General features: G+C 44.5%; 1 protein-coding gene across 5 annotated transcripts in view; it reads left to right on the top strand.

Annotated features, from left to right (window-relative positions):
* The window catches only part of GRIN2B (glutamate ionotropic receptor NMDA type subunit 2B), a 270,832-nt gene that overhangs the window by 106,840 nt on the left and 137,659 nt on the right, over positions 1-26,333 (top strand). For all 5 annotated transcript variants that reach the window (XM_005308916.5, XM_005308915.5, XM_065562233.1 and 2 more), the window contains one exon: positions 13,862-14,460. In XM_005308916.5, coding sequence (XP_005308973.1) covers positions 13,862-14,460 — 599 coding nt within the window. The remainder of the gene's footprint in view (positions 1-13,861; positions 14,461-26,333) is intronic.

The following is a 26,333-nucleotide window of genomic DNA, read 5'->3' as shown; positions in this document are numbered from 1 at the left end:
CTCAGTTAGTTCCTCTCCTCTTCTTCTGCAGGACTGGTCCCCCTTAAGGCCCCACTGGCTAGAGGAGATGCCAGCTAGCCTCTCCGTCCCCTTTCACCCATTGTAGTGAGGGTGGCAAATCAAGGCCACTATCGTACTCGGTCCATAACGCGGATTGGATGGTGGTAGGAACTGCAGGGAGCAATGCAGAGCTGTTGCCTGCTGCTGCCAATGCTGCCTCTAATGAGCTGGTGGCCACAGACACATTACTTGTGAGTGGTTGCTAAGGAAACCACATGTTCAGAACTGGAACCAAAATTACAGGGACCATTTTGTATTTGGAGCCTTAAATCCAGTCGTCTCAGAGATGTGCACGGATTCTATGGCGATGGCCGGGAACCATGCCATCTAGATTGACAGAAAGTGTGGAGCAGAAGTGGGTGGTTGGATCTGATGTGCTGGTTTTATCCCACCTCTAGAAAGCACCCTCATCCCTTGCCAGCAAACATAGTGATCTTGTTGCTAGGCCAACCTCAACAAGGTTGAAGCTTGTCGTCGTTTGTATTACGGTAGCACCTAGTGGCCCCAACCAAGATTAAGGCCCCATTGTACTAGGAATTGGACAGACACATGGGAAGAGACTGCCCCTGCCCCCAAAAGCTTACAGTGAAAATCGACAAGACAAAGGGTGAAAAGAACGTTTGATGGATTGGGAACAGAGGCACAGACAGATTAAGTGACTTAGGCTTGTCTAAACAAACACTTTGCTGCAAGATGGGGTGTCAATCTATCCCCAGTAGCCTACCACACACCAGCTGTGTGTGTAGGCCGTGCTGCTGCTCACTAAAAGTTCCCTAATGCACTTTGATCTACCCTGCTTTGAAATGGGAGTAGATTAAGGTACACAAGAGAACTTTTAGTGCATGACAGTAGGGTCCACAAAGACATTTAGGCAGCATCTGTGCTACAAGCAAGGGGTGTGATTCCCAGCTCATGTACACACACCTGGGCTAGCTCAATGAGAGGTAGTGAGGGTGTAAATAGCAGTGTAGCTGTGGCTGCACAGGTCAGAGCAGCAGAGGAATGTCTGAGCTGTGCTGAGTATGTACCTACCAGTTTGGGGCGGGTTTGTCCTTGGCACAGCTCAGCAGACTTCTGCTGCCACTACCTGTGCTGCTGTTTTTAGAACACTAACTCAATGAAAACTTGTGCAAACTGGGAAACACACCCCCAGTTCCATGTGTAGACGTAGCCTCAGGCTACGTCTAGGCCATTAGCTTGGGGTGTGAGTTCCCTGCTCAGATACACATGCTTGCACTAGCTCTCATTGAACTAGTGTGCTAAAAATAGTAGTGTAGCTGCAGTAGCGTGGGCAGCGGTGAATGGTAGCATAGGCTAGCCACCCTGGGCTCAGGGCTGATTTCTCTTGGGGATGGGAAGCCCACGCTGCCACTTGACCCTGCCCATGCTACTATTTTTACCATGCTAGCCCAATGACAGCAAGTATGAGAGTGTCTATGACAGCTTGGAATTACACCTCTAGCTCCAAGTGTAGACATGGCCTTAGTTTGCAGTCTGCCAGTGGGGGAATAGATGTACTTCTCAGCTTGCTGCAAACTAAGTGTTCATGTAGACAAGCCCCTACTCAAGGTCCCACAGGGTGTCAGTAGCAGAGCTGACACTTGACCCCACATCTCCTGAGTCTAAATTGAGTGCAAATACCAGAAGACCATCCTTTCTCAAGTGTTGATTCAGTTCTGGCCTGAACACTCTCATAAAATCCCTTGTGTGCCCAGAGCCTTTTTAACTTCTCTTTGTTTCCCCTTTCTTTTCCCTGCACTATCCTCCTGCTTCCCCGTAGTAGCCTGAAACTAGAAATACCAAAATAACTAATGGATGGGCTGCTCTTATGAATATCTGTGACCTATTCACATCTGGGCAGCAGTGGAAATTTTGTGAGAGAAGATTTCCCACTCCAAAGAGGTTCAGATGGATTTGGAGAAGTTGATGAACTTTGAATACTTATCTAAATGGAATCACTGTACTTTTTTGAGGTTTCCTCCCCACTGCTCAGAAGAGAGCAAGGGCCCTCTTGATGTAATGAAAGAGCAGTTAATTTAGAAATGATAAAAAGAAATACAACTTCACACAGGATGTAGCTGATTTGTGGAATTTCCTCTATGCCCTCCTGCCAAGTACTGGGACTGGATTTTTAAGTGCTGGATAATGTTATAACCACTAATGATAAGAGGTTGCTTTGCCAGTTGACATACCAATCAGTATATAGTCAGATTTAATGTTTCAGGGTGCAAGATGGTCACCTCTGAGGGCCAGAAAAAAATCCCCCACACAAACAGCATAATGTAACTTGCTGAGTGGATTATGGGGCATTTTTTGCCTTTCTTTAAGTCATCAGAGACTGGTCGTGTCAGGATACTTGACGAAATGGACTACTGGTCTGATCTGATATGGTAGGAGTATGACAGAGTGCAAGGTGCAAACAGGTGAACCTGCACTCTGATCATTTTGATATTAATTAGTTCCCCTGGAGAAAGCAGATGAGGCTAATTAGTCAATCAGGATGGCTGTCTAAGATAATTATCCTATCAGCCCAGGGCAGATAAGAAAAGGTACAGGAAGGAGGAAGGGGGAGAAAATCCCTCCCTCTCGGCTAGCTGACCCTAGCCATACAGAGGCTCAGAGCAGAGAGACCTCTGTTTCCCTCAGGCAGTGGTGAGAGGGCCAAAAGCTATGTTAACATTGCAAATAGACTGTTGCACAAGGATTGTTGTAATGGAGGGGTGGAGGAAACGCATAATAAAAGGACATGGTGATGGCACAACCATGGGAGTCAGTGCAATGTTTGCAGGAAGAAGGCAAGAGAGGAGCCATGCCCCGTGACAAGGAGGTAGGATTCTGGACTGGTAGCATGATCTGGTGTGAACAGGATAGCTGACTAAATGGACCAGAGGTCTAATCCAGGTAGTCCCATATACATTTACACCTATAGCATAACAACCCTTGTGATTTGGTCCAAACTTTGTAGATTGGACTGTAGCCACTTCTGATGAATTATGGCTCTAGCTATGTATTCTATTATTTTTCTGGTCTTCTTCCTCTGAAGCATCAGAGATGGCCACAGATGGAAATGGGACACTGGATGGGGTAGGTCAATGTCTCAGGTGGCACTGAGCATTCTGTCTCTCAGGTAGTTGGCTGGCTGGTTCTAACTGATTTGCCATGTGTTGGGTTGGGAAGGAATTTTTCCTCAGGTCAGATTGGCAGGAACCTTGGGGGCTTTTGCCTTCCTCTATGGTGTGTGGATGCAGTTCAGTTGCCAGGATCATCTGGATATCTCTCACTTAATCATTTCCCTGCCATTGCCGGGGCCTTGGGCACTGGTGCACCTGTATCCCTCCTATTCTCTGCCTGTGGCACATCATATCATAGTCTCCTGCGGGCTGTAGTACTTTGGTTTAATTTCAATTGTTGGGTTCAGCATGTACATGCTGGGTAATACTGGTGGCCTGTGATATACCAGAGGTCAGACTAGATGATCTGGTCCCTTCTAGTCTTAAACTCTGTGACTAATCAAAGGATTATTCATTTCCCTAAGGTTTAATACTGTGTGTTCTATAGAGCAAGGCATACCTGGAGGGGAGGAAATATCATTATCCTACCACATGACAGATATTGGGGATTATAGGGTATTTTGTGTCTCCTCTGTTGCAGTATGTCTGGAATGATTCCTTGCAACCCCCTTAAACCAGGAATTGAAAATTACTTACAATTTTCAGTCTCCTGCATTGGCTTTAATAGGAACCTGCTTTGGTCGAGCTCCAGAGGGACTCCTTGGCGCACAGGCACTTATAGCGATCCCAATCGGCTGGGCAGTGGTTGATTTTTGGGGCCTTGCAGCAAAAGGTTTCTGTTGTTGCAGAGAAATTGATGTCATGGAGTCAGGTCTGGTGTAATCTGTTTTATACCATTTGCGTATTCTAATCAACATGATGCATGTGAGTCCTATTGCTCTGAAACTGAGAGAGACTCAACTGTGCAGAAAGGCAACTCTGGTTCCCCAGCTCAGTCACTCTGAACAGCCAGTAGGTACAGCAGCCACCATTGCTGACTCTCCATCCTCCCAATTGTCACAGACCGTCCCTTCCTGGCTGTCCTATCACCTTCAGGGACCAGAAGAGCAACAGCAAAATTCATCACCCTGCCCTAGGTTGACGCGGTACTGCTCAATACATGACAATATACAGCCTATCAGAACCTCCTGATTACTGAGCATTCTGGACTCTAGCTTTCCTATGACAATAATAAGAACATTCAGCCACTCAGAACATCTCATTCACTGAAGAGTCCAAACCCTACAGTTTGAGGCTGTCTATTGGGAACTGTTCTGTCATCAAATGAGGTGGGAAGAAGTTGGAATCGCTGTTAACTAAGATCAATGGGGAAAAGTGTCGTGAGGAAATGCCACAAGTCTAGGGATCCCAGCATTCCTTTGTGTGTGCCTGAAGAAGAGCTCTGTGTAAGCTCGAAAGCTTGTCTCTCTCACCAACAGAAGTTGGTCCAATAAAAGCTATTACCTCACCCACCTTTTCTTGTGTGTGTGTGTGTGTGTGTGTGAGAGAGAGAGAGAGACTGAGTAAGAAAGACTCTGTCCCACATCTTATTCTCTATAAGGAGTCACAATACTCTTGTCTGTCATACTACACTACTCTCCATAGCAACCCAACAGGATGTCCCAAGTAGAGGGTTCACAATTCTGTGATACAGCATATAGTTCTATGTACAGGAATTATTGTATTTTTCAAAACTAAATATAATAATTAAATGCAGAGAGAAAAACAAGCGGAAGCCTTTGTCTCAAGGCTAGCCTGAGGCCATGGTGAGTTGGGGGTAGGGATAAGCAGGAGTAAATGAATACTTAATCAACAATGATCTTGTTTTGATTTCAGCTCTGCTATAACAAACAGGCCTGATAAATATAGAAAAATTAATTATAAGACTTTGAATTTCTATGAAATTTTCCATCAGGAACAATGAACATCCCACCATGACTGTGATGAATAGGTGGGAACATGGTGGGGTCTCCTTTTTAAAGACAGAAAAGGCCTGGTGGCCTCTCTTTTGACGGTGCTCTTTTTGCACCCACAGCATCTGTGGTAACTTGGGCTGAGGCTTGCCTAAAAATATAGTCCTGAATGACTTGCTCCAGGTCACACAGGAGTTTTGTGGCGGTGCCAGATACAAAAGTAGCCTAGGCTCCTGACTCCCACTACTGTACTTAAACCACAATGCCTACTTTCTTCTCTAGGAGTCATAGAATTTAAGGTTAGAATCTAATCTAATCTGATCTCCTGTGTATTACAGGCCACCAACACCCTCAACACCCACACATTAAGCCCAACAACTGAGGTGAGGCAAATGGGTGGTGTGACGGGTTGGATCACAGAAACCCCCTTGGGAGCTGCCACCTGATGTGCAAAGACTACCCCTGCTTCTGTTTTCCCTGCCAGCTCAGGACTCCAGCACCCTGTCTTGCTGAGCCAGACACTCCCGTCTGGCTCCAGACACAGATCCAGGGTCTGAATCTCCTGTCCCAAAGCTGCAAGTTTACCCGAAGACAGCTCACAGTAGTGCGCTTGTCTTTAGCACTCAGATGCCCAACTCCCAATGGGGTCTAAACCCAAATAAATCCGTTTTACCCTGCATAAAGCTTATGCAGGGCAAACTCATAAATTGTTCGCCCTCTATAACACTGATAGAGAGATATGCACAGTTGTTTGCTCCCCCAGGTATTAATACATACTCTGAGTAAATTACTAAATAAAAAGTGATTTTATTAAATACAGACAGTAGGATTTAAGTGGTTCAAAGTAGTAACAGACAGAGCAAGGTAAGTCACCAAGCAAAATAAAATAAAATGCGCAAATCTATGCCTAATCAAACTAAATACAGATAATCTCACCCTCAGAGATGTTTCAGTAAGTTTTTCTCAGACTGGACACCTTCCAGGCCTGGGCACAATTCTTTCCCCTGGTACAGCTCTTGTTGCAGCTCAGGTGGTAGCTAGGGGATTCTTCATGATGGCTTCTCCCCTTCTCTGTTCTCTTCCCCCCCTTTATATATCTTTTGCATAAGGCGGGAACTCTTTGTCTCTCTGGGTTTCCACCCCCCCTCACTGGAAAAGCACCAGGTTAAAGATGGATTCCAGTTCAGGTGACATGATCACATGTCACTGCAAGACTTCATTACTCACTTGCCAGCACACACATATACAGGAAGACTCACAGGTAAATACAGCCATCTGCAGACAATGGGAGTCATCAAGATTCCAAACCATCATTAATGGTCCATACTTTACACAATTACAATAGGCCCTCAGAGTTACATTTTATATTTCTAGTTTTAGATACAAGAGTGGTACATTTATACAAATCAGATGATCACACTCAGTAGATTATAAGCTTTGTAATGATACCTTACAAGAGACCTTTTGCATGAGGCATATCCCAGTTACTTACATTCACTTATTACCGTATTTTCTCTAAAACTATCTCAGTTACATTATATTGACTTATTGTCAAGTTTTTATAAAACCATATAGACTGCACAACGTCACAGGTGGTATTGGAAATGGGAGAGACAAGATTGGGGGCCTGATTCATCATTGCCCTAGGGCTAGTCAGGCTGCTGCAAAGTGACTGTAGGGCAGATGTAAGCCTCTTCCTGAGGAAAGGGGCCTGTATGCTGTGCAAAGAGCCAACTCTGCATGGCCACTGTAGGAGCCCCTGGTGCAGGAGGAGGCATGGCTAGGGTGGGGCCATTGAAACAGGGCTGGGGGCTGCCCTAGCCAATGCAGAGAGTCAAACTGGCCCCCCGGCAGCCCTAGAATAGGAGTGGCACAAGCCACCTTTCCACTCTCCTTGGGCTGGCACCTGCACCAGTGCAGGGATGATTCTGTCCCTAAGTGTCTTCCAAAAGTTTGACGAATGCCTCCTCGTCTGTAAAGTGAATACATGTAATCTACATGCTCCTTGTGTGAATTATATTAATGACACCCCCAGCCAGGATGCCTGCAACAGGGGTTGACCATGGGAGCTAAAAGTATGGGCCTCTACTGCCTGAACTAAAAGTCTCTTAGCTTGAAGCCAGTAGCAAAATCATAAACATCAGTGAGTTCCCGCCACTAGAGGGGGACAGGCAGTCACGCTGTGTAAGTGAGTGTTACATAAAGAAAACCCCCAAACAGAAATAAAACAGAATATTGATCTCCTCCCTTCACTAAGTCAGATGCTATATTGCTTAGTATGGGGCTCTGTAGGCCTGGAAGACAACTGATCTGCTGCAACGGCATTAATTCTTGGTTGATCCCAGTCTCCAGCACACCAAGAATCTGAAATCGAAGCCGTGTCAATTCCAGGCTACAGCACTGAGTTGCTGTTGTCTGTGAGGGAGCGATCACTTCCACCTGCCTAGGGAATCCAGAGAAGCTGAGAGAAGTGAGCTTGTGAGAAATCCCCTCCCTTCCCCGGGGCTTCTCCTGCCATTTTTGAGGCAAATGGCTTGTTAAACTATAGTGATCAGCTCCAACTGATCCAGCCCCTGAGGCCTGAGTTGCTGGAGCACCTCTCCACAGAGAGAGAGACATGCTGTGCTCCCAGGAGTCAGAGGAAAACTCCCAGCTTAACCTAATACAGTTTCTGCCTGGTTCTCCCCTGAGACGGAAGGTGTTTGGGGGATCACAAAGGGGATAAGTGATGCTGCCTTTGAGGGAAATGGATACATGGTAACTCGCTTTGGATCTTGAGCCATCTCTGTATAATGCGCTCCCTCCACCGAGACACTTCAGACCTCCCCCAGCCCCAAAGCATGGCTCCCAAGGGAGTTAGGATGCAATTGGCTATTACCCCTGCCTGTGACATACACACTTGTGATACAACATCCCCATTTGAGAGGGGTTACGTTATGACACTACTGCTGGTTCCAGCAACAATGACTTCAGAGCAGATTTTCTGTGGGACGCCATCTGTCAGCTGGAGAGCATGCTGTGTCGACTCAGCCGCTCCACCCTCAGCTCAGCTGTACAAAACTGCAGATCCCTAACCCTGTAGAGCTACAATGGGGATTGTGCAATGGAGTCTCTGCTCTCCATGTTTGAGGGGATTTTGTGCCACGTTTTCTTTTCTTATACAGCACTTAGCAATGGGTAACATTTGGCCCACAGCTGGGAGAGATGGATGAGAAGCAACTGCAAGGACAGGCTTGAAGTCAGAGATTGCAATGATGACCTCTTCATCTATAACCAATCCCTTAATTAGCCCCCTGGTGCTAATACCAATGCTTGCTCTCTAGCTATATCTCTAGTCACTGGTGGCTCTGATTTAAAATTTTAGGTGGGGCAGTGTAAGCCAAATACGGCTGGGAATCTTGGGGGCTGTGTTCCTCTGTGGATACTTTTGAAGTCTAGATGGGAAAATGCATTATTCTTGGGCATGTTAGAAAGCAATGTGGCAATTTCAAGTTTGTATTGTTAATCTTTCTGAGCAGGGTGGTGTCCTAACAGCAGAACCACCGTTGTTTCTGTCACCTTGCCCGGACACTTACCTATAGTGGTGATAACTAGCTCCCTCCCTCGTCTGGAACCATAACCCTCTCACATCTTTACAGTCTCCTCTCTCTCCCTGATCAACAGCTACATGTGGTCAGGAAAGGGGGAGAAGGAGAAAAATTGTGACACTTTGAAAATATTCCTTTTGTTTTTTGTCAAATACGTTTTCAGTGAAATTTTCCATCCACCTCTACCAGCAACTCAAGTCAGATTTATCGTAGGAGAAAATGTCCCTCTATATGTTATTGTCCTCTCCTTCCTCCACCATCCCCCCCCCCTTCTCTGAGTGCTGAGCTGGCGAAGCACTGGAGCATTTGGCCAATTGAAATGCTGGGTTGATTAAGCACTAAGGAGCATTGTGCCAGGCAGAAAGCTGGACTGGCTTGAACAATCGTAGCCCTCTCGTTTTGAAGAGAGGTTGCCCCCTCCTCCTACTGCTGTTGTAATAAAAATGCATGAAATTGCTCAAGAGTAATTATTACCTGCACAGACAACTAGCCTCTGATGTTTGATTTGAGGATGAGGGTGTGTGTGTACGTGTGGGGGGAGGCACTGTTAATTGAGATTGAAACTGAGACTGAGACTTTTTAAAACCCATCTTATTCTATTCGTATTTACATAATGCACTAATGCTTTGGTTGGTGTGGATTTCGTAGCTTCGCCCCAGTGGAAATGGAGATTTCCTATCTCAGACATTGGGGTAGAACAACCTGAGGGACGTTTGGCTGTACAGTCCTGTAGTTTAAGATGTCTGACCCACACCCTCTAATTGTAATATCTGAATATGTTTCAAATCATCAAGATTAGGATGGCAAGGACTTGTTCAGTTATGTCACTTCTCCCCCTCCCATGTGTCAGTACAATCCTAAACAAGTCCTTTTCCTCCTTGATCTATACACCCTTTAAATGCTAGCAGATTTATTATCTTCCATCTCTTAGGTGTCATTTAGCCAAGTGAGAAACTACTGAAAGAGCTAAAAAATGTATCAAGTGAGGGTCTGTGTACTCTATGGCTAGGACCCTACCAAATTCACAGTCCATTTTGGTCAATTTCACAGTTTAAAAATCATAAAATTAATGGTTTCAGATATTTAAATCTGAAATTTCACAGTATTGTAGCTGTGGGGGTCCTGACCCAAAATGGGGCAATGGGCGGGGGGTCACAAAGTTATAGTGGGTGGGGTCATGGTATTGCCACCCATACTTCTCTGCTGCTGCCTTCTTTACAGGTTGGCAGCCAAAGAGCAGCTTCTGGCTGGGTGCCCAGCTCTGAAGGCAGCACCACTGCCAGCAGCAGCGCAGAAGTAAGGATGGCAATACGATACTATGCCACCCTCACTTCTGCGTTGCTGCGGGCAGCAACTCTGCCTTCAGAACTGGAGTCCCAGCCAGCAGCCATGGAGCTTCCTGAAGCTGGGAGAGATTCCTGGAGATGGATCTCTGACCTGACCTCAGGAGCAGCCCGTGCAGAGGAAGAAGTCGTCCTGTCCCACCCCAGCCCATCCGGGACTAGCAGCTGGAACCCCACTCATAGTAGGAGCTCCTGGTTGGGGCGCCCTCAGCCCTGCCCCTCCCTGGCTCCAGACCCATTACTGGGGAAAGGGGTTTTGGGCTGGCTGTGTGGATGAGTGGGGGAGGTGACCAGGGGCCCTGGGTGGTCACCCACTCGCCTACCTGTAAGGCCAGCCTTGCCCCCCCATACCATCAATACAAATATTGATGACCCCCCCCCCCCATACCATGCCACCCTCACTTCTGTGCTGCAGCTGGTGGTGATGCTACCTTCAGAATTGGGCTCCCAGCCAGCAGCCGCCACTCTCCAGCCACGTAACTCTGTGAAATCTGGTCTCCCTGACAATAGCCAGATTTCATGGGGGAGATCAGATTTCACGGTCCGTGACACGTTTTTCACGGACGTGAATTTGGAAGGGCCCTATCTATGGCTAAGTCCCTCAGTTCTGTGAGTCTTTGGTAGAAATTATGGAAATTCTGTAGCAGCTTTAGATAAATTTATGAAAAGGAGGATTTTATTGAATTTAATATGAAGATGAATAATACGATCATATAGCTCCCTGTGTTGTTTTTATATTAAATTTATTTTAAGATTTCTCTCCAGTTTCAGTGTTCAGTTGCAATACAATGTCATCTTCAGGTTTCAGAGTTAACAGTCCATTACAATGAAATGTCTCAGAGCTATTTGTTCAGGCTGTCTTTAAACTCAGATGTCACTGCATTAGTTTACATTTGGGTCACATTTTCATGTTTTTTTCCCCATAACCATCAAGGCTAGAAATATATCTTTTTAAAGAAATATGAGATTTTTGTGGCAAAGAGTGAATTCTATGACTAGTTCAACCACAGAATACATGGGACACAAATAAGGACTTTGGTTATTTTTGGTTGTTCTCTGACTTGCTTTCAAGTTGCTATTATTTTTCTGCTTTTCTGAGATGCTCAGAACTGTATGCAGTGTTCTAGGAGTGGTGTTAACACTACTTTTAAAAATGGAGAGAGAATTTGGTGGGATAACTGACCTCACTGTTGTTTAAATACCATAGCTCAGAGGCTCTCAACTACTTTCCAGACTATTGTACTCCTTTCAGGAGTCTGATTTGTCTTGTGTACCCCCAAGTTCCACCTCACTTAAAAACTACTTGCTTACAAGATCAGACATAAAAATACAAAAGTGTCACAGCCACACTAGTACTGAAAATTTGCTGACTTTCTCATTTTTATCGTATAATTATAAACTAAATCAATTGGAATATAAATAGTGTATAGTTTATAGAGGGGTATAAACAAGTCATTGTCTGTATGAAATTTTAGGTTGTACTGACTTTGCTAGTGCTCTTTATGTAGCCTGTTGTAAAACTAGGCAAATATCTAGATGAGTTGATGTACACCCCGGAAGACGTCTGCGTACCTCCAGGGGTACACATACCCCTGGTTGAGAACCACTGCCATAGCTTACAGAGGGTTAAGGGACAACACAAGATCAGGTCTGGAAAGTGAGCCAAGCAGGTTACGGCTGGGTACTGGGATAGGATTTTCTTTCCAGAGTTGCTCAGCTATGGAATATTCTGCTAAAGGAGAGAGAGTGGAAGCAGATAATCAAAAACATTCTTAAGGAAAGAATGGATGGACGATTTAGCTGGGACCTCGGTTGAAAAGCATCTTTGCCTGCCAGACAGTAGGAGGATGGTTTTGGTAGAGATCTGCTCTTCACTCTATTCTAAATTTGTGTATGTCCTGAGGTAAAGTTTTAGGGCATTTATGGGCTTATTGTGTGCAATAGATTTCCTCTGACCTAAAACACCTGTTTATCTCCTTTATGACCTCTGTTCCAATTCTTCAGGCTTGCTGGGAAGAGGCAAGGCCAGTGCTTCATTCCTAAAACTGGCTGTGGATGGCCCACCTTATTGTCACATGAATCTCTGCTGAAGTCCAACATTTAATTCTACCATTTTTTTAGGGGCTCAATCGTATGCCATTGAAGTCAATGGGAGTTTTATCTTGATTTTAAAAGGCATAAGATCAATCCATAAATGAAACTACTATGGAAATGCTTCCTTCATTCATTTCCAACATGGATAGGGGAAAAGCAGGGATGTAAAATTACACTGGACCGTTGACAAATTGCAATTGTGAACTACCAGTATGGGAAACACTTTCATTGTGCCACTGGCTAACTGGGATTTGTAGAAAAGCTCTTTCTAAAGATCACTTTTTGAAGTTTTAAAATTGATTCATTTTAATTTTTCTTTCATGCAAAGGCCTGAGCATGGTAAGAAAGGCAACCTAATACAGGTGGAGGGATAAGAAAAACACCCCAATAGAAATAGCATTTATTCTGTCCCTGTGACCTCATCTACACTGAACTCATTCATCCCTCTCTTCCAGGATTACTTCTAATATTCCAGACCCCTAAGCAGCTTCAAATAGCCATACTCAAAAAGAAAACAAGAACAACCACCATAAAATATTTTCTTTCCCTCCCCCTTGGTATTTGCCCAGCTCTGTTATTAACAATAATAATCCTTGAATCTTGTTGTAACACAGACGTTCTTTGGCAAAGGGTCCCCTGTTCTCAGAAAACATCTCTCACCCTGGACCTGACAAACTCACTACACCAAACACATATCTTACAGGATATTTGTCCACAAAGAGTAACATGTACAGCATCTACAGAAAGCTCGTAACTTGTTGAGATTCATAATCCTTGTGAGATGTATGTACAGGTAGTATTTAAGGAATAATTTATTTATATTGAAAGTATACTTTATGAACTCAGAGTAAAAACTAGTCACCAGGTGTAATGTGATGACCCATTCAAGCATGAGGGCATTACCCCTCCCTAGTCAGCTGGCAAGGTAATGCAAGGTACGATTGTATACCCTTGCAACATCCCAGAAATCATCAAAGACAATTCCGAATGACCAAAACCACTCAGAGGTGAAATGGAACATTATAGCAGGCAGGAGATTGCCCTGGCTATGAATAAAGACAAAAGATTGTTTCAGTATAACAGAGTGTAGGGAAATGCCCTCTGTATTCATTCACTGAGGAAACCCCTTAAGAAGCAGGGGGCTTTCATGAACATTTGGATTCTGGCTCTGCAACAGACTGAACTTTGTGAGGAAAGGTAACTATTGATAAATGTAGACCAGGGTTCACAGTTTTTGATTTGTTTGGCATTGTAACCGTTTGCTTCCATCACTTTCTCTCACTTCCAGTTATTTTATTTAAGAAAAAATAAATACTTTACTTTCATTTTATGGTAAGCACTCACAAGTGTTGTGGGTTACAGGAGTGGTTTAATTTAAAACTGGTAAATTGGGGTACATGGGGTGCAGAGGACCTGAAATTTCTGCAGGCAGCCATTGTCAGGGACTGGATATCACAGGGGAATGATGTACAAGGACTGGGGATTTGAGTGCATCTATTGTTACCCTGAAAGGCAAAGTTAGGGCTGGCATAACCCAGAGGAAAGGATGCTTGGGTGGCTGAAAGGCAGGTGATGCCAGAGAGCTGACATCCAGCTTCCACAAAAAGCCTCCCTCTTTCAGGAGGCAGGAGATAACAAGGTGGCTCACAGTCCTTGGTGTCCTGAGATCTGTCACACCTGCCCAAAACACAAAGAAAAGAGGTGTATAGCCTATCTCCCCTCTTCCCCTACTCATTGGAGTTGGCCATGAACTTGTTTTTTTATTTTCTTTGACCCCTTCTTGTTTTTTCTCTCTCTTTTTCATTCTGTTCTAGGATGAGTCATCCATGTTCTTCCAGTTTGGCCCATCAATAGAACAGCAAGCCTCCGTCATGCTGAACATCATGGAAGAATATGACTGGTACATCTTCTCCATTGTCACTACCTACTTCCCTGGCTACCAGGACTTCGTCAACAAGATCCGCAGCACCATCGAGAACAGCTTCGTGGGCTGGGAGCTGGAGGAGGTCCTCTTGCTGGACATGTCCCTGGATGATGGAGACTCAAAGATCCAGAACCAGCTCAAGAAGCTCCAGAGCCCTGTCATACTCCTCTACTGCACTAAGGAAGAGGCCACCTACATCTTTGAGGTGGCCAACTCTGTGGGGCTGACAGGCTATGCTTACACATGGATCGTGCCCAGCCTGGTGGCAGGGGATACAGACACAGTGCCATCTGAGTTCCCCACTGGCCTCATCTCTGTGTCGTACGATGAGTGGGACTATGGCCTTCCTGCCAGGGTGAGGGATGGGATAGCCATAATCACCACGGCTGCTTCTGACATGCTGTCTGAGCACAGCTTCATCCCTGAGCCCAAGAGCAGCTGTTACAACACCCAGGAGAAACGGATCTACCAGTCCAACATGCTGAACAGGTAAGGGTAATGGGTGGGAAATGGGGGTCACAAGCAGGCATCTGAAAAACCCTTCTGAAGTTTGTGGCATTTAGGAGACCAGTAGGGAGAGCAACTCAAGATTGCATTAATTGGAAGCTGAGCAAATGGAAGGTTTTTAATGGTCTGGCCAGTTCTGAGGTGGTTCATGTCCTTTCATGCTACTACTTCAACAGCTCTCGGTGGTGCTGGTGGGAAAGTCAATACCGAACAGGAGCCAGAGCACCCAGGAGGTGGATGAACAGTGACTGCATAGTGCAAAAGTCTGGGTGCACATTTCCAAGGATGAAAGATTCCATGTGTGTGTGACAAGAATGGATCCTATGGTTCTTAACAGTGTCTCTTTGCATAAAAGAGGATATAACTCACACCCACGCAAGGTGCTGCTCTGTCCCCTTCTAGTAATGGCTGGGGAACGCATAAAGGCTGATAAAACCTTGTCTAACAGACTTGGGTCTTCTAGCCCAACCTCTGGAGGCTCATGTATTTAGACCCAGAAGGTCCTGGGTTTGACCGCCCCCCCCCTTCACTGCCAACAATGCACACAGTGGTCCGGGTAATGAGCAATATTTTTGTTAGGTATTTATATGGCTCCCATTACTGTAGTTTTGAAGTGCCTCACAATCTTGAATGTATTCATCCTAACCATACCCCTGTGAGGTAGGGAAGTATTATCCCCATTTACAAATGGGAAGGGCACAGAGAGGGGCTATGTGACTTGCCCCAGGTCACTCAGGATGTCTGTGGTGGAGCAGGGAGTTGAATCTCAGTCTCCTGAATCCCCAGGCTAGTACCCTAAGCACTGGATTTCCTTCCTCTTCCCATCTCTGCCCCTCAGAGCATCAGTATGTTATACCAATCCAGGGAAGGAAACCTGAATTGGGAAGTGATGCAAAATCCTCATCTGGCTTAATGGGTCCTGGAGGGGTTGGGTTGTCATGCTCTAGTGACTTGCTGCTCCGTCTGTGCATATGGACATTCTTGGGTAGGTTGTCCTTTTACTGCTGGTGGACAAGGGTAGGGGGAATCCAGCTTACACTCTCCAAAGGGGGTCTCCACAAAGCGCATGCATTTTTGTCTTTTGCCTTGATGTAAATATCATGGCACAGTGCAAATATGGTAGGTCAATCAAGTGTTGTCACTGGGTGGTCTGCATGTTCTGATTCATCAGGTACAATTTGTACCAGATGTCAAAGTCTGTCTAGAGCAGATTTGTAGTATGTTTCTGGGACAATCAGGGCTTGATTTTTCAGAGGTGATGAACACTTACAGATCCCATTGACTTTAGCTATAGTGTGTGCTTCTGAAAAATATGGCCCTTAATGACTATGGCAGGTACTTCATTGTAATTGTTGATCAAATTGCATGCCACTTACCCAAAGCCTTTTGGTTGTGCCACAATTCCTAGTTCACACTGGTAAAGAACCACTTACCCTTAAGCCCCTGCATTCGGATCATAATAGGATCAAATGCAAATAGGACAGGAGGCCCCTTGTTCATGTGTAAAGAGGAATGGAGGGTCTTCTCCAGTTAGTTCAGGTAGAAAGATAAGTAAGGACGTTTCCTTACTGGACAGTATCATTGAATCATAGAAAAAATTCAAGAGAGAAAAGATCTCCCTTCACATGCTGACAACCCCTGCGGCCATCCTCCGTGTCAACATAGGGTTGTTTCCTTCACTGCTTTGCCCAGTGCAGTTTTCTATTGCCCAAGTAATGGGATCTTAAGGGAAAAGCCTTCTCTTTGTCCCTCTATTTTTTTAACTATTCTTCCATTTCCTAATTCCCCTTTGTCTGCACACTCCTTGACCATGCTGCCAGTTCACATTGTCTAGACTTCCTCTTCTTAATCTCTTCCAGTCTGGCTTCTGCCTGCTCTGCTCCCCTGAAAACTACCTTGACTATGGTCATTAGCAGCCTCCTCCCTAGCTCAGGCTTCCCTATTCTTCTGTATTTCTTCTCTATTCTTCTTCTGAGTGATGCAGTAGGGAAAGTTTTAAATCTAATGCATACAAAGTTACCAACCACAGCATTAAGGTAAAGCTTCTTGGTCTACATTTTCAAGTGACTAGTGATTTTCGGTTCCCAACTGGATTCACCTTAAAGAGGCCTGATTTTCAGAAATTGCTGAGCCCCAGTCTTTGGAAAATCAATTATCTTTAATATGTATCATGTTGGACACCCCAAAATGGTGGCAGCTAAAATCACTAGTCACAGATGAAAATGCAGACCTCTTCTTCTGGCCTTCAGTGTGACTAGTGATTTTAGCTGCCGCTGTGTTTGTCTAGTGTTCTCTTATAGCTGACACATGCTCTGCTAATCTTGATGTCCCATTCTTCCATTTCTCCCACAATCATCTCCAGACTCTGTTTTATGCTTCAATATTTTGGTGCCCTCTTTGAGACACTGTAAAAAGGCCTGATTTTCAGAGGGAGGGTGCAAGCTCAGCCTTTCCTTAAAATTGGGCCCCTTTATGGTGTCTTAAGTTAGGCACCTAGGACCTTGAAGTCACTTTTTAAAATTGTGGCCATAAATATCTGAAGGTACCATATGCCTTTGTTGCCTCAACTCAAAAGTTATGTGAATATGCGAAAAAAAAGGAGGCGAGAGACCTTGTATGCCCCCCAGTTCTCTCACACTTAAGGCCTGATCCAAAGTACACTGAAGTCAATGGAAGTCCTCCCATTACTTCAATGGGCTTAGGTTCAGGCCTTTAAGTTTCACTGCCTTCAATCCGACTTACCAGGCACTAAACTTTGAGCACATGCTTATAGCTTTGTTTAACTGGGGCCCTAAAGTCTACCAACCTGTTCATTTTTCATGGGTACCAGATAGTAAATAAAAATGTATTTTTCTAGTTGCTTTCATCTCAAAGGATCCTATAGTAGTTCTACACTATATACAATGCAATATGAGGGAGCAATATATGAATGGATTTAAAAGGTCAGAAATGCTTGGGATTGGACTGCAGTTTCCAGAACACTAACTGCAGGGTGTCAATGGACCCCTGCAGTCAATGAAGCCATCTACAGCTTGCAGAGTGGAGAAATATATATACATGAGCATGATGGGTGCGGGTTAGCTACAAACTGTGCATGATCTGCTAATACTCCAGGGATCAACTGATAGCCCTGTAGTTAGTATTTCAGAAACTGCTGTCTAATCCAAAGTAGGTCCCAACTGCTTCAAATCCATAGCTGGGAGGTAACATGATGAAGGAATTTTCCCATTCTATCCTAGAAAGAATGACGCATCAAGCTAAAGAAAAGTTTAATTTAGTTCATCTTAAGCACATTATGAATTAAGGCTGTGAATTAGTCATTTCCCAGGGTCTGTGCTTGAATCCTGACCACTGCTAGCCAATCTATTTTTGGGAAGTACATGTAGCTCAGGATGCAGCCAAAATCAAATAATCTCTGTTTCTGTTGGCTCCATTAGTAGTCAATAGAATGGGGCAAATAACGGGGAAAAGGTATCTGAACAATTTAGAGAATTAGAAACAGTATTTTGGTTCATCACGTTCTCTCACCCCCTTTAAGTTCACTGTTGCAAACATTTGTGCAAGCAAAATTTTGTGTGAATGAATGTCCATATGCAGAGTGCATCAGAAAAAGGATGGGCTCTCATCTGGACTCTTTCTTTCACCTTGTATGGTGCTAATATTAGTAGTAGTCTCATGTAGAAACTGTAGTTTCCTGTTTACCTTGAAACTGATGCTTCTTTGAGGTAGGTTAGGGATGTGGGTCTTTGATCCTGATTAGTAGATCTTGCAAATTTCTTCCTAAAAATAACTACTGGTGAAATAGCTCTACTAGTTAAATAGGGAAATGACACTCTGAGAAATACTTGTCCCATATATTATAGTGGCCATTTTCTACATGTGGGGAGATTTTTCTCCTATGGATCTTTTTGTTCCTCTCTGAGAAGTTACTCTGGAGATAGCATCAAGTGCTTAGCTTCCTGATGGAGTGTTTGCATGCCACACTAGAGAAATGAGCTCTTCTATCAGCAAATGAGTGTAGTATATCAAAATGCATAAACATGTCTTGTATGGGTGGTGCACGTGAATTATGTAGTGGGAACATCAGTCCACCTGGTGAAGTAGCTAACTGTACCACCACCATGTACACATTCTAGGTTTTGCTTGAAGGGACTGGGCCCAATGAATTGGTTGATATTTGGATTATGTGATATTTAGATTCAGGGTCCAAATATAAACTGAAAATCCAAATGTCAGCCTTTTTTCCCATTCATTCCTATTAGTGCCAAGGGTTCAGTTTCTCTCTTAGCATCATGGAGAGGGTATCTGGGCACGGGTCTGGAAATCCAGAGTTGCCAGTCTAGCAAGGTTACATCTGATGATATAAAGCCCTAAATGGGATGGGATCAAGTTATCTGAGAGATCTCCTCTATCCCTATGCCATAGTACACCAGCTGAGATCACCAGACGTGAGGAGAGGGAGCTTCCTGAAGGGCATGTTCCGTGAAAGGCCCTCAGTTTTAGAACTCGCTTATGGTGACCACATGTCCTGATTTGATAGGGACAGTCCTGATTTTGAGGCTTTTTTTAATATGGGCTCCTATTACCCCCCACCCCCTGCCCAATTTTTCACATTTGCTATCTGTTCACCCTAAACTCGCTTCCCATTTTGTCTGCCAGAGCCAGATTTGTTAACCTTCCAGGTATGCTGCAAAGCCTATCTATTCTCTCCTTTCTCTAAGGCTGCCGGGGAGGAAGTGGACTAGGGTGGATATATTTATGGGAGTCCTTTGTTTCTTGTGGCTTTAATGTGAGAGATAGTTGCCCAGGATGGATGCCTATAGTTAGATTTTGGAAATGTGAACACATAAATAAATAAATAAATAAATAAATAACACAGGCATTCTTGAGACTGGAGCTTGGGGATGAGTCATGGGAAAGAAATATTATTTCTGGGACACATGGTTTCACGAGCAGAAGCCTGTTCTTTTTGTGTGGTTGCTCATGATCACTGGGCAGTATACACTGTATTATTATAGAGACTTCCATGAGATCTGGGCTGTTTCTACTGACTGGTTGCTGTCAAGGCTGCTTGTGAATGCTGGTCCATTACTACTAGTTTGTTGTTGTAGGGCTACTAATGAGTTCTAGACTGATTGGCTTTAATAGTCTTTCATTTAGCACCAGTCTGCACACATCACTTTTCATTTTAATAAAGAGAGTACTGAAGCATTTGCTTTGGAATGAAACCCAAACATGGGATTACACTGACTGTGCAAAGAGATATAACAAAGAGGGAAAAGGCGGATTCAAATTCCCACCCTTTAAAAACAGCTGGTAAACTGGATTGGTGTGTGGGGGTGTACCTTTGATACCTCTACTCTGTGGGTGACATTAACTCTCGTCTCTGGAACCTCCCAGGCCAAGTAGTTCAGAAATGTATTGGGAACAGTAAACAGTTTGGAAATTCTGGCTGAAACAATTTGAACAGAACTCAATTCTTGCAGAGTCATATTTCCCTATTGGCACTTAGGAACAGGTTGGGGATGGTTGGTTGGATGCAGATCTTAAGAATCAGTGATCAGAGGGAGTACTTGAAATAAGCATGTATTCATGTATTTCTTCACTGGATGAGAATATAGACAGTTGGGATCCAGATGTCTCTCCCTTAGGGTATAATAGACTTAGTGACCTGTGTCCTTTGGGATTTTGTTTCAACCCCGTTGGCTGGAAGCAGAGAACTGGCCGTAACCTTCCTGGACCAGCCAGTTTGATTCAGCACCCCGGAGAACTCTTGTGGTAGCAGGATTTATGGCAGATGCCCTGAATTGACTGGGATTCATTCTCATTGCTAGAGACTGCATTGTGGCTAAGTGTAGGCAGGAGAGTAACAGTTGGATGTTTCTTGAGGGTACCGACAGTGCTCAAAATGTGTGTGTGTGTGTGTGGGGGGGGTTTAGAAAGGGATCAGAGACTTTTTCACAATAAATAAAAATAAAATAAAATAAAACTCTAGTGTGTCACTGAGAGGAGCACTTCAGCACTGCCTTTTAAAGCCGCTGCTCCCAGATTATGATAGACCCACTGGTTCCTGACATGTATATCATGCCACTTGTGGTGAAATGGAGGGCATCACATTCATGCCATTTCTTCCCTTAGACTTTCAGGGCTAAAAACACTGAGCCAAATTTAATCTTTGGTGGAAATGCATGGAAGTCAGTTGATTTACACTAGGGATGAATTTGGCCCATTCATTCTCAAATGGTCGGAGGGATACCCATGGCTAGGAGAGACCACTCATTTAGTCAGTTTTTACTGGAGGCTTCACTTTTCTTTTTAATCCAGTCCTGGGTACACCAAATGATATCTGCCCCCTTCCCCACGCCGATTGTGGTGTTTTCCTATACACATCACCATGTTGGCTCTACTCAGGGCTTCTCTTATATAGCCCCTATGGTGCTCTCCTATGTAACTATACATGCTGGATTGCCAGCCCTGGGGGGACTAGGGTACCTATGTATGTAACATACACACCCTGGCATGGTGCTCTCCTTTTTAGCCTGCCCTCCAATCCCTACCCCCCGACACAGAGCTCTCCTGCATCCCTCCTCTTACCCCATCCTCCCAAAATTAGAACAGATACTCTGTGCCAGATTCAACCCAGGAACAATCGCTTCCTTTAACTGTAATGGGAGTCATGCCAGCTTGTCCCAGGGCTCAATTTGGCCCTATGTCTTTCAGGAGTTCAGAGCAGGGGTCTGGGGTGGAGGCTGGAGGAGGAGTTGAGATGAAGAGGAAGTGTCTGGGACTTTTTGTTTTGTAGGGCTAGATTGCGAATCCCTTGTTCACAAATGTGCATGCTTAGTCACACAAACAGTCCCATTGAAGTCAGTGGGGCTACGCGCATGAATAACTGTTCACTAATGGCATGGAGGGTTACACAGTCTAGTCCTTAGAGAGCAGCACTGCTCACCACGGGGGAGAGGGTGACTGAGGATGGGCTAGATGGCGGCACTGAGCTTCGGACTCCATCCTTAGCTGCTGAAATGGAGGAGGCACTTGGGGATGTGATGTTTAAATCAGAGGCAAAGGGAGATTTGGGGGGAAAGGGAGAGTGTTGGAGCATGATTATCACTTGACCTTTTAGAGCCTCTGAGCCGGGGTCTCGTTAGCAATTCATTATGTTCCTAGCAGTTGGCAAGTCCGGCTGCCCTCAGGCTGGCACCAGATTCCTGTGCCATGCTGTCTGGTTGCACGTGGAGTGACTGCTGCTGACAGATTAGAGATCCCTGCTGTTGAAATCTGTTCACTCCTGTCCTGTTTCCAGCAGCAGCCGCAGCAGCCGGCTGGGGGCTGCCCAGTGCCTTCCATGTCACTCATGGGCTCTCTCCCTTTTTTTGTCATTGTCTCCCCCTGTCCTCTCTTGCTCACACTCTCTTTCTGTCTCTATAGAGCCTTGGGAAATGGTTTGCTTCCTTCCTTTTGATTTTATTTTCCCTGTCCATAACTGTATGGGTTTTCTTTGCCCCTATCTTGTTTGTTTATTTCTCAGAGGGAGTTCACTTCTGGTCAAAGGTGCTGGATTAGCAGCCATGGGGCCTAACATCCCTTTTTTATGCACAGAGCAAGTGCAGCATAGGAGAAAATCATTCTGATGGATGGTCAGAGTGGAGTCAGCTTCTACAGCCCTCTGTCCCATCACCAAGGCGTATCCTTCCTGCCCCCTCTCAGGCCTTGCATTTGGATGGTTGCTAGGTTACGTTTTCAGGTTTTGGAGGATGCTGAAGAATGCTCTATAATGGTACCAACACACACGCAAAGCCACAGTATTCCATCCCTCTCCCAACAAAGCCACCACTGGCCTGACTTAAAAACATCACTGCAGAATGATCTGCCACAAGCTACTCTCCTCCCTGTCTCCTGTTATGCTGTCTAGGGGAGCCATGTGAAGTTTTTACATTAAAGTGTGTTAGGGCAGCACAGGGGGCTGAAGCCCTCTATTTGCTCTCAGGAAGTGTACAACCTGGGCAGCAGCAGTACAAGCTTTCTGCCCATCTACCGCTTTTTGCAATGTGCCTTAACTCTGCACTCGAGGGGTTATCGCTGGGGGAGAGAGGAGGACTTCAGTGTGTCTGTACCGTTCAGTTCTTGGTCTTTCTGCTAACACTGCTTGAAAGAGAAGAAAATACTATCAATTGTGATATTGGGGTTTGTGCTGTGGATATCTCTCCATTTGGAACCAGACTGAGACCCACTCAAGTCATTTCCCATAAACCACCCAGTAGGGAATGAATTTTGGTCTCTACCAACAGTAGCCAGATTGGTAAAATTTCCATTTCTCATTTCCAGCCCCCTGAGCCATCCAGTGCTCCAGAACCAAGTCCTTTTAGTGCTAATACCCTGGAACTTAATTTTCTGCTGGTAATATGCTTTTAATATGTGAGTTCCAGTTCTTTTTTCTTGCAACGTGAAGTCAACCTAAGCCTTTCCTCCGAAGTGTCCAGGGAGAAATTGGAGGGAGCAGAATACACAAACAAGGAACGGAGGTATCCCCAGTGATCACAGGCAAAATTCCTTTGGAATCCAGTGAGTGTTAAAGTACTGTATGGACTGTGATGACAAGCAGGGCTGGCTCCAGCATTTCTGCCACCCGAGGCGCAAAAAAAAAAAAAAGTTGCGATCGGCGACGGCAATTGGGAAAAAAAGAAAAAAGGCGCGATTGGCGGCGGCAGTTCAGCGGCAGGTCCTTCGCTTCTAGAGGGAGTGAGGGACCTGCCGCCCCCGAATTGCCACAGGTGCCGCCCCTCTCCCTTGGCCACCCCAAGCACCTGCTTGTTAAGCTGGTGCCTGGAGCCAGCCCTGATGACAAGTCAGTGCTTGGAGATAGCAAAACATTGGAGGTAAGGTGGGGAACACCTCCTTTCCTTCAGTTGAGTGACTGCCTGCTTATTATCTTACCATATCTGGGCTCTATGCATCAGGTACCTACAAATAAATGATTAGCTATTTACAAACTCATAATTAGATTCATTAAAGAACATATGCACTTTCTGGTTTTTTAAATTGAAATATTTTTTCCCCTAGACTTAATGTTCTTACAATCTTTCAAGTTTTAAAAATAGGTACTGCTGGGTTGCCATGGCTCCCCGTGCAACTCTGAAGCAGCTTTCCCTTCCCTTTGATGCAATTTCACTTCAAAATGTGGTTTGACAAGACACCAGCTCAGTGCGTCCCCTAGTGGCTCAGTCCTGAGGGGAGACCCTGATAATATTCATGATCATTAAAAGATCCTGTGGCACTTCTTGCAAAGAGTTGAGGTGTTAACCCTGAAGTGTCCTGGGCAAATTTTCATGTGATTAATGACATTGTGCCATCCTAAATTCCCCCCTGCAGTTTCAGTTGGGATACATCATTCTTTTCCAATTCCTATCCTACACGGTTGTGTAATGTTGCTGTGCCCGGTTAAACAGCTGGCACGTTCCTCTTCAGAGGCAGCTGCAATTCAGTGGGATATGAGTGTGTGAACTGATTCCTGCTTTATGGCCCCAGTTCAACAAAGCACTTATGCACATGCTTAAAATTAAGCATGCACTTAAGATCTTTGCTGAATCAAGGCTTATAGCAACAACGTGTAGAAGCTGCAGATAACCTTCTGAAGGCCATTCCCTCCCAAATCCCTGCTTTATGGATTGGTTTGAACCAAAACCCGGGATCCAAACACCCCCAAACTTTGGAAGTATGTAGCTCAGTTTATGGACCAAGATCCAAATGTAATGGCTGAATTTTCTCTCTCTAATGGGCTGAACTGGATTTAAACACCCCCTCAACTTTGGGAAATGTCACAGTCCAGAGTCTGTAGTTCACATCCATCTTTACTGGCCTATTTTCAAGCAGCTCGAGCTTTTTCAATACATTTTGTTTCAGGCAACAACTTCTCATGTACATTCTCAGCCCAAAGGGGAATGTTTTGGAAAATCTGAGCAAAAAACAGTTCTCCAATTTTGAGTTATGAGAGTGTGAAATAAATGCATTTGTTCTGCTTTCAAATAATTATTCAGTATAAATAACTCAAAAATGGCTTCCCTTTCAAACTTCAACCTTAGTGTGTATGTAATGCTCAAACTAAGGTTGGAAAAAATGGATTTGGGAAATAGTTATTACCATTTGAAGACAATGTACCTTGCCTTACCATAGGATTTTTAAATTTTGCACTATACATGCATTGTGTGGTATATTTTAAAAAAACATTTGCTTGAACAATGCTATTGAATTCTGATATTATTTGTTATCTGAAATGTGGATAAAATTGTAAAATAAAAATCAGCATTAACAGAGCTCCATTTAATTATTTAGTCCACCATCCTCTCACCTATCGTGTAATATCTATTTTGATTTAAATAATAAAACAGTGCCTAGACAAGGCTGCAGGTGCCCTAACATGTAATTAATATTAAAATGTAACCCCAGCAGCATTAAGGAATCATTCAGGCAGAACTCTTCCTGCCAACCACCTACAAAAAAGCTCCTTTCTACTCCTATTAAGACATTCCTTAGCATGTTGTATCACATTTAAAAGGCCCCCACACCTGTCTCGGTCAATTGAGCAAAGATCACAAGGTGAGGGAAGCTCATCTCTGCAGGAATATGCTATGGAAAATGTTTGAAAGGCAAAGTTTGTAAATTACAGTTGGCATTTCTGAGCCTCTGGAAGGTGGCTGCCAAGTTGAAGAGGTTCATAATTGATGAGATAGGCAGTCTGGGTGAAGACTGGAAACCATTGCCAGACTGTAACGTGACTTCCTATCTGCATTAATTGCGGGTTAGCAATTATTAAAAACAGATGAATGCTGAATGTTTTAATGTATTCATTTTAATATAAAATGGTACAGTTTTCTGTGTGGTTTCTAAAACTGTATTAAAATGAGATGGAAACAAGTTTCTAGTGTTGGACCCATGGTATTGCTAATGTCATAAATGAAAGATGGCTGCCACTAGCAGGAGTGTCAGTGCCTTACGTTTATTTGTGATAGACGATAGTATTTTATTTTTACATCTTTTATCTGTAATTCCAAAGCACTTTACAAACTACAAAGAGATGACTTCATTTATCATTGAAATCCAGCCATCGTTGGGGTGAAATATTGCAACTGTTTAACAATACACCAAAGGAAGCAAAGACAAATACCACATCCCATAGAAAGTTCAGAGAGAATTTAGATTGGCAGAGTGTAATTGCCAGAGGTGGTCTTTGGCCAGGGCATCAGGGATCTTTAACGACCACAAGAGATTAGTGGCAGGAAATTATGACACTCATACTTCTGGTATGACTGTACACAGCAGACCACAAGCAGTTCTAGAAATGGTCTCAGAGAGGAGCTGGTATCGTTTCCTAAGTACTGTGAAGTGAGGTACAGAAAATGAGCTGATTCTACTAGTAGCTGACTTTTGATGAAGGAGGCACAGGGGTGGAATCACCGTGGCATATCACAGTAGCACCTGCAAGAAGAAATGTATAGGAAGTGTGGTTGTTCTGCAGCTGGGGAAAAAGCAGCTGATCCACGAAGAGAGAGAGAGAGAGAGAGAGAGAACTGCAATGGAACAGTACAGGTCTGTCAGTGGATATGGCCACAGATAACTGCAGCCACATGAGTAGCAGGGGAAGGGTTTATTTGCAGGCAACAAAACTCATGACACTTGTGCAACATCTATCCTATGACAGGATAAAGGTCAAAAAAGGGACATGTTTTTCACAGAATTTTTGCTAAAAATGATCCCCTTTTCCCTCTTTTTTTGGACCAGTTCTACCTGTACCCCCCAAATACCATCGGTGTGTGTGTGTCAGGGATACACATGCAGTCACCAAACACTGTCCACTC

This window comes from Chrysemys picta, chromosome 1 (assembly GCF_011386835.1).
Source record: "Chrysemys picta bellii isolate R12L10 chromosome 1, ASM1138683v2, whole genome shotgun sequence".
Taxonomy (NCBI): domain Eukaryota; kingdom Metazoa; phylum Chordata; order Testudines; family Emydidae; genus Chrysemys; species Chrysemys picta.
The sequence above is the reverse complement of the archived record's forward strand: the minus strand, read 5'-3'. Positions and strand labels throughout refer to the sequence as shown.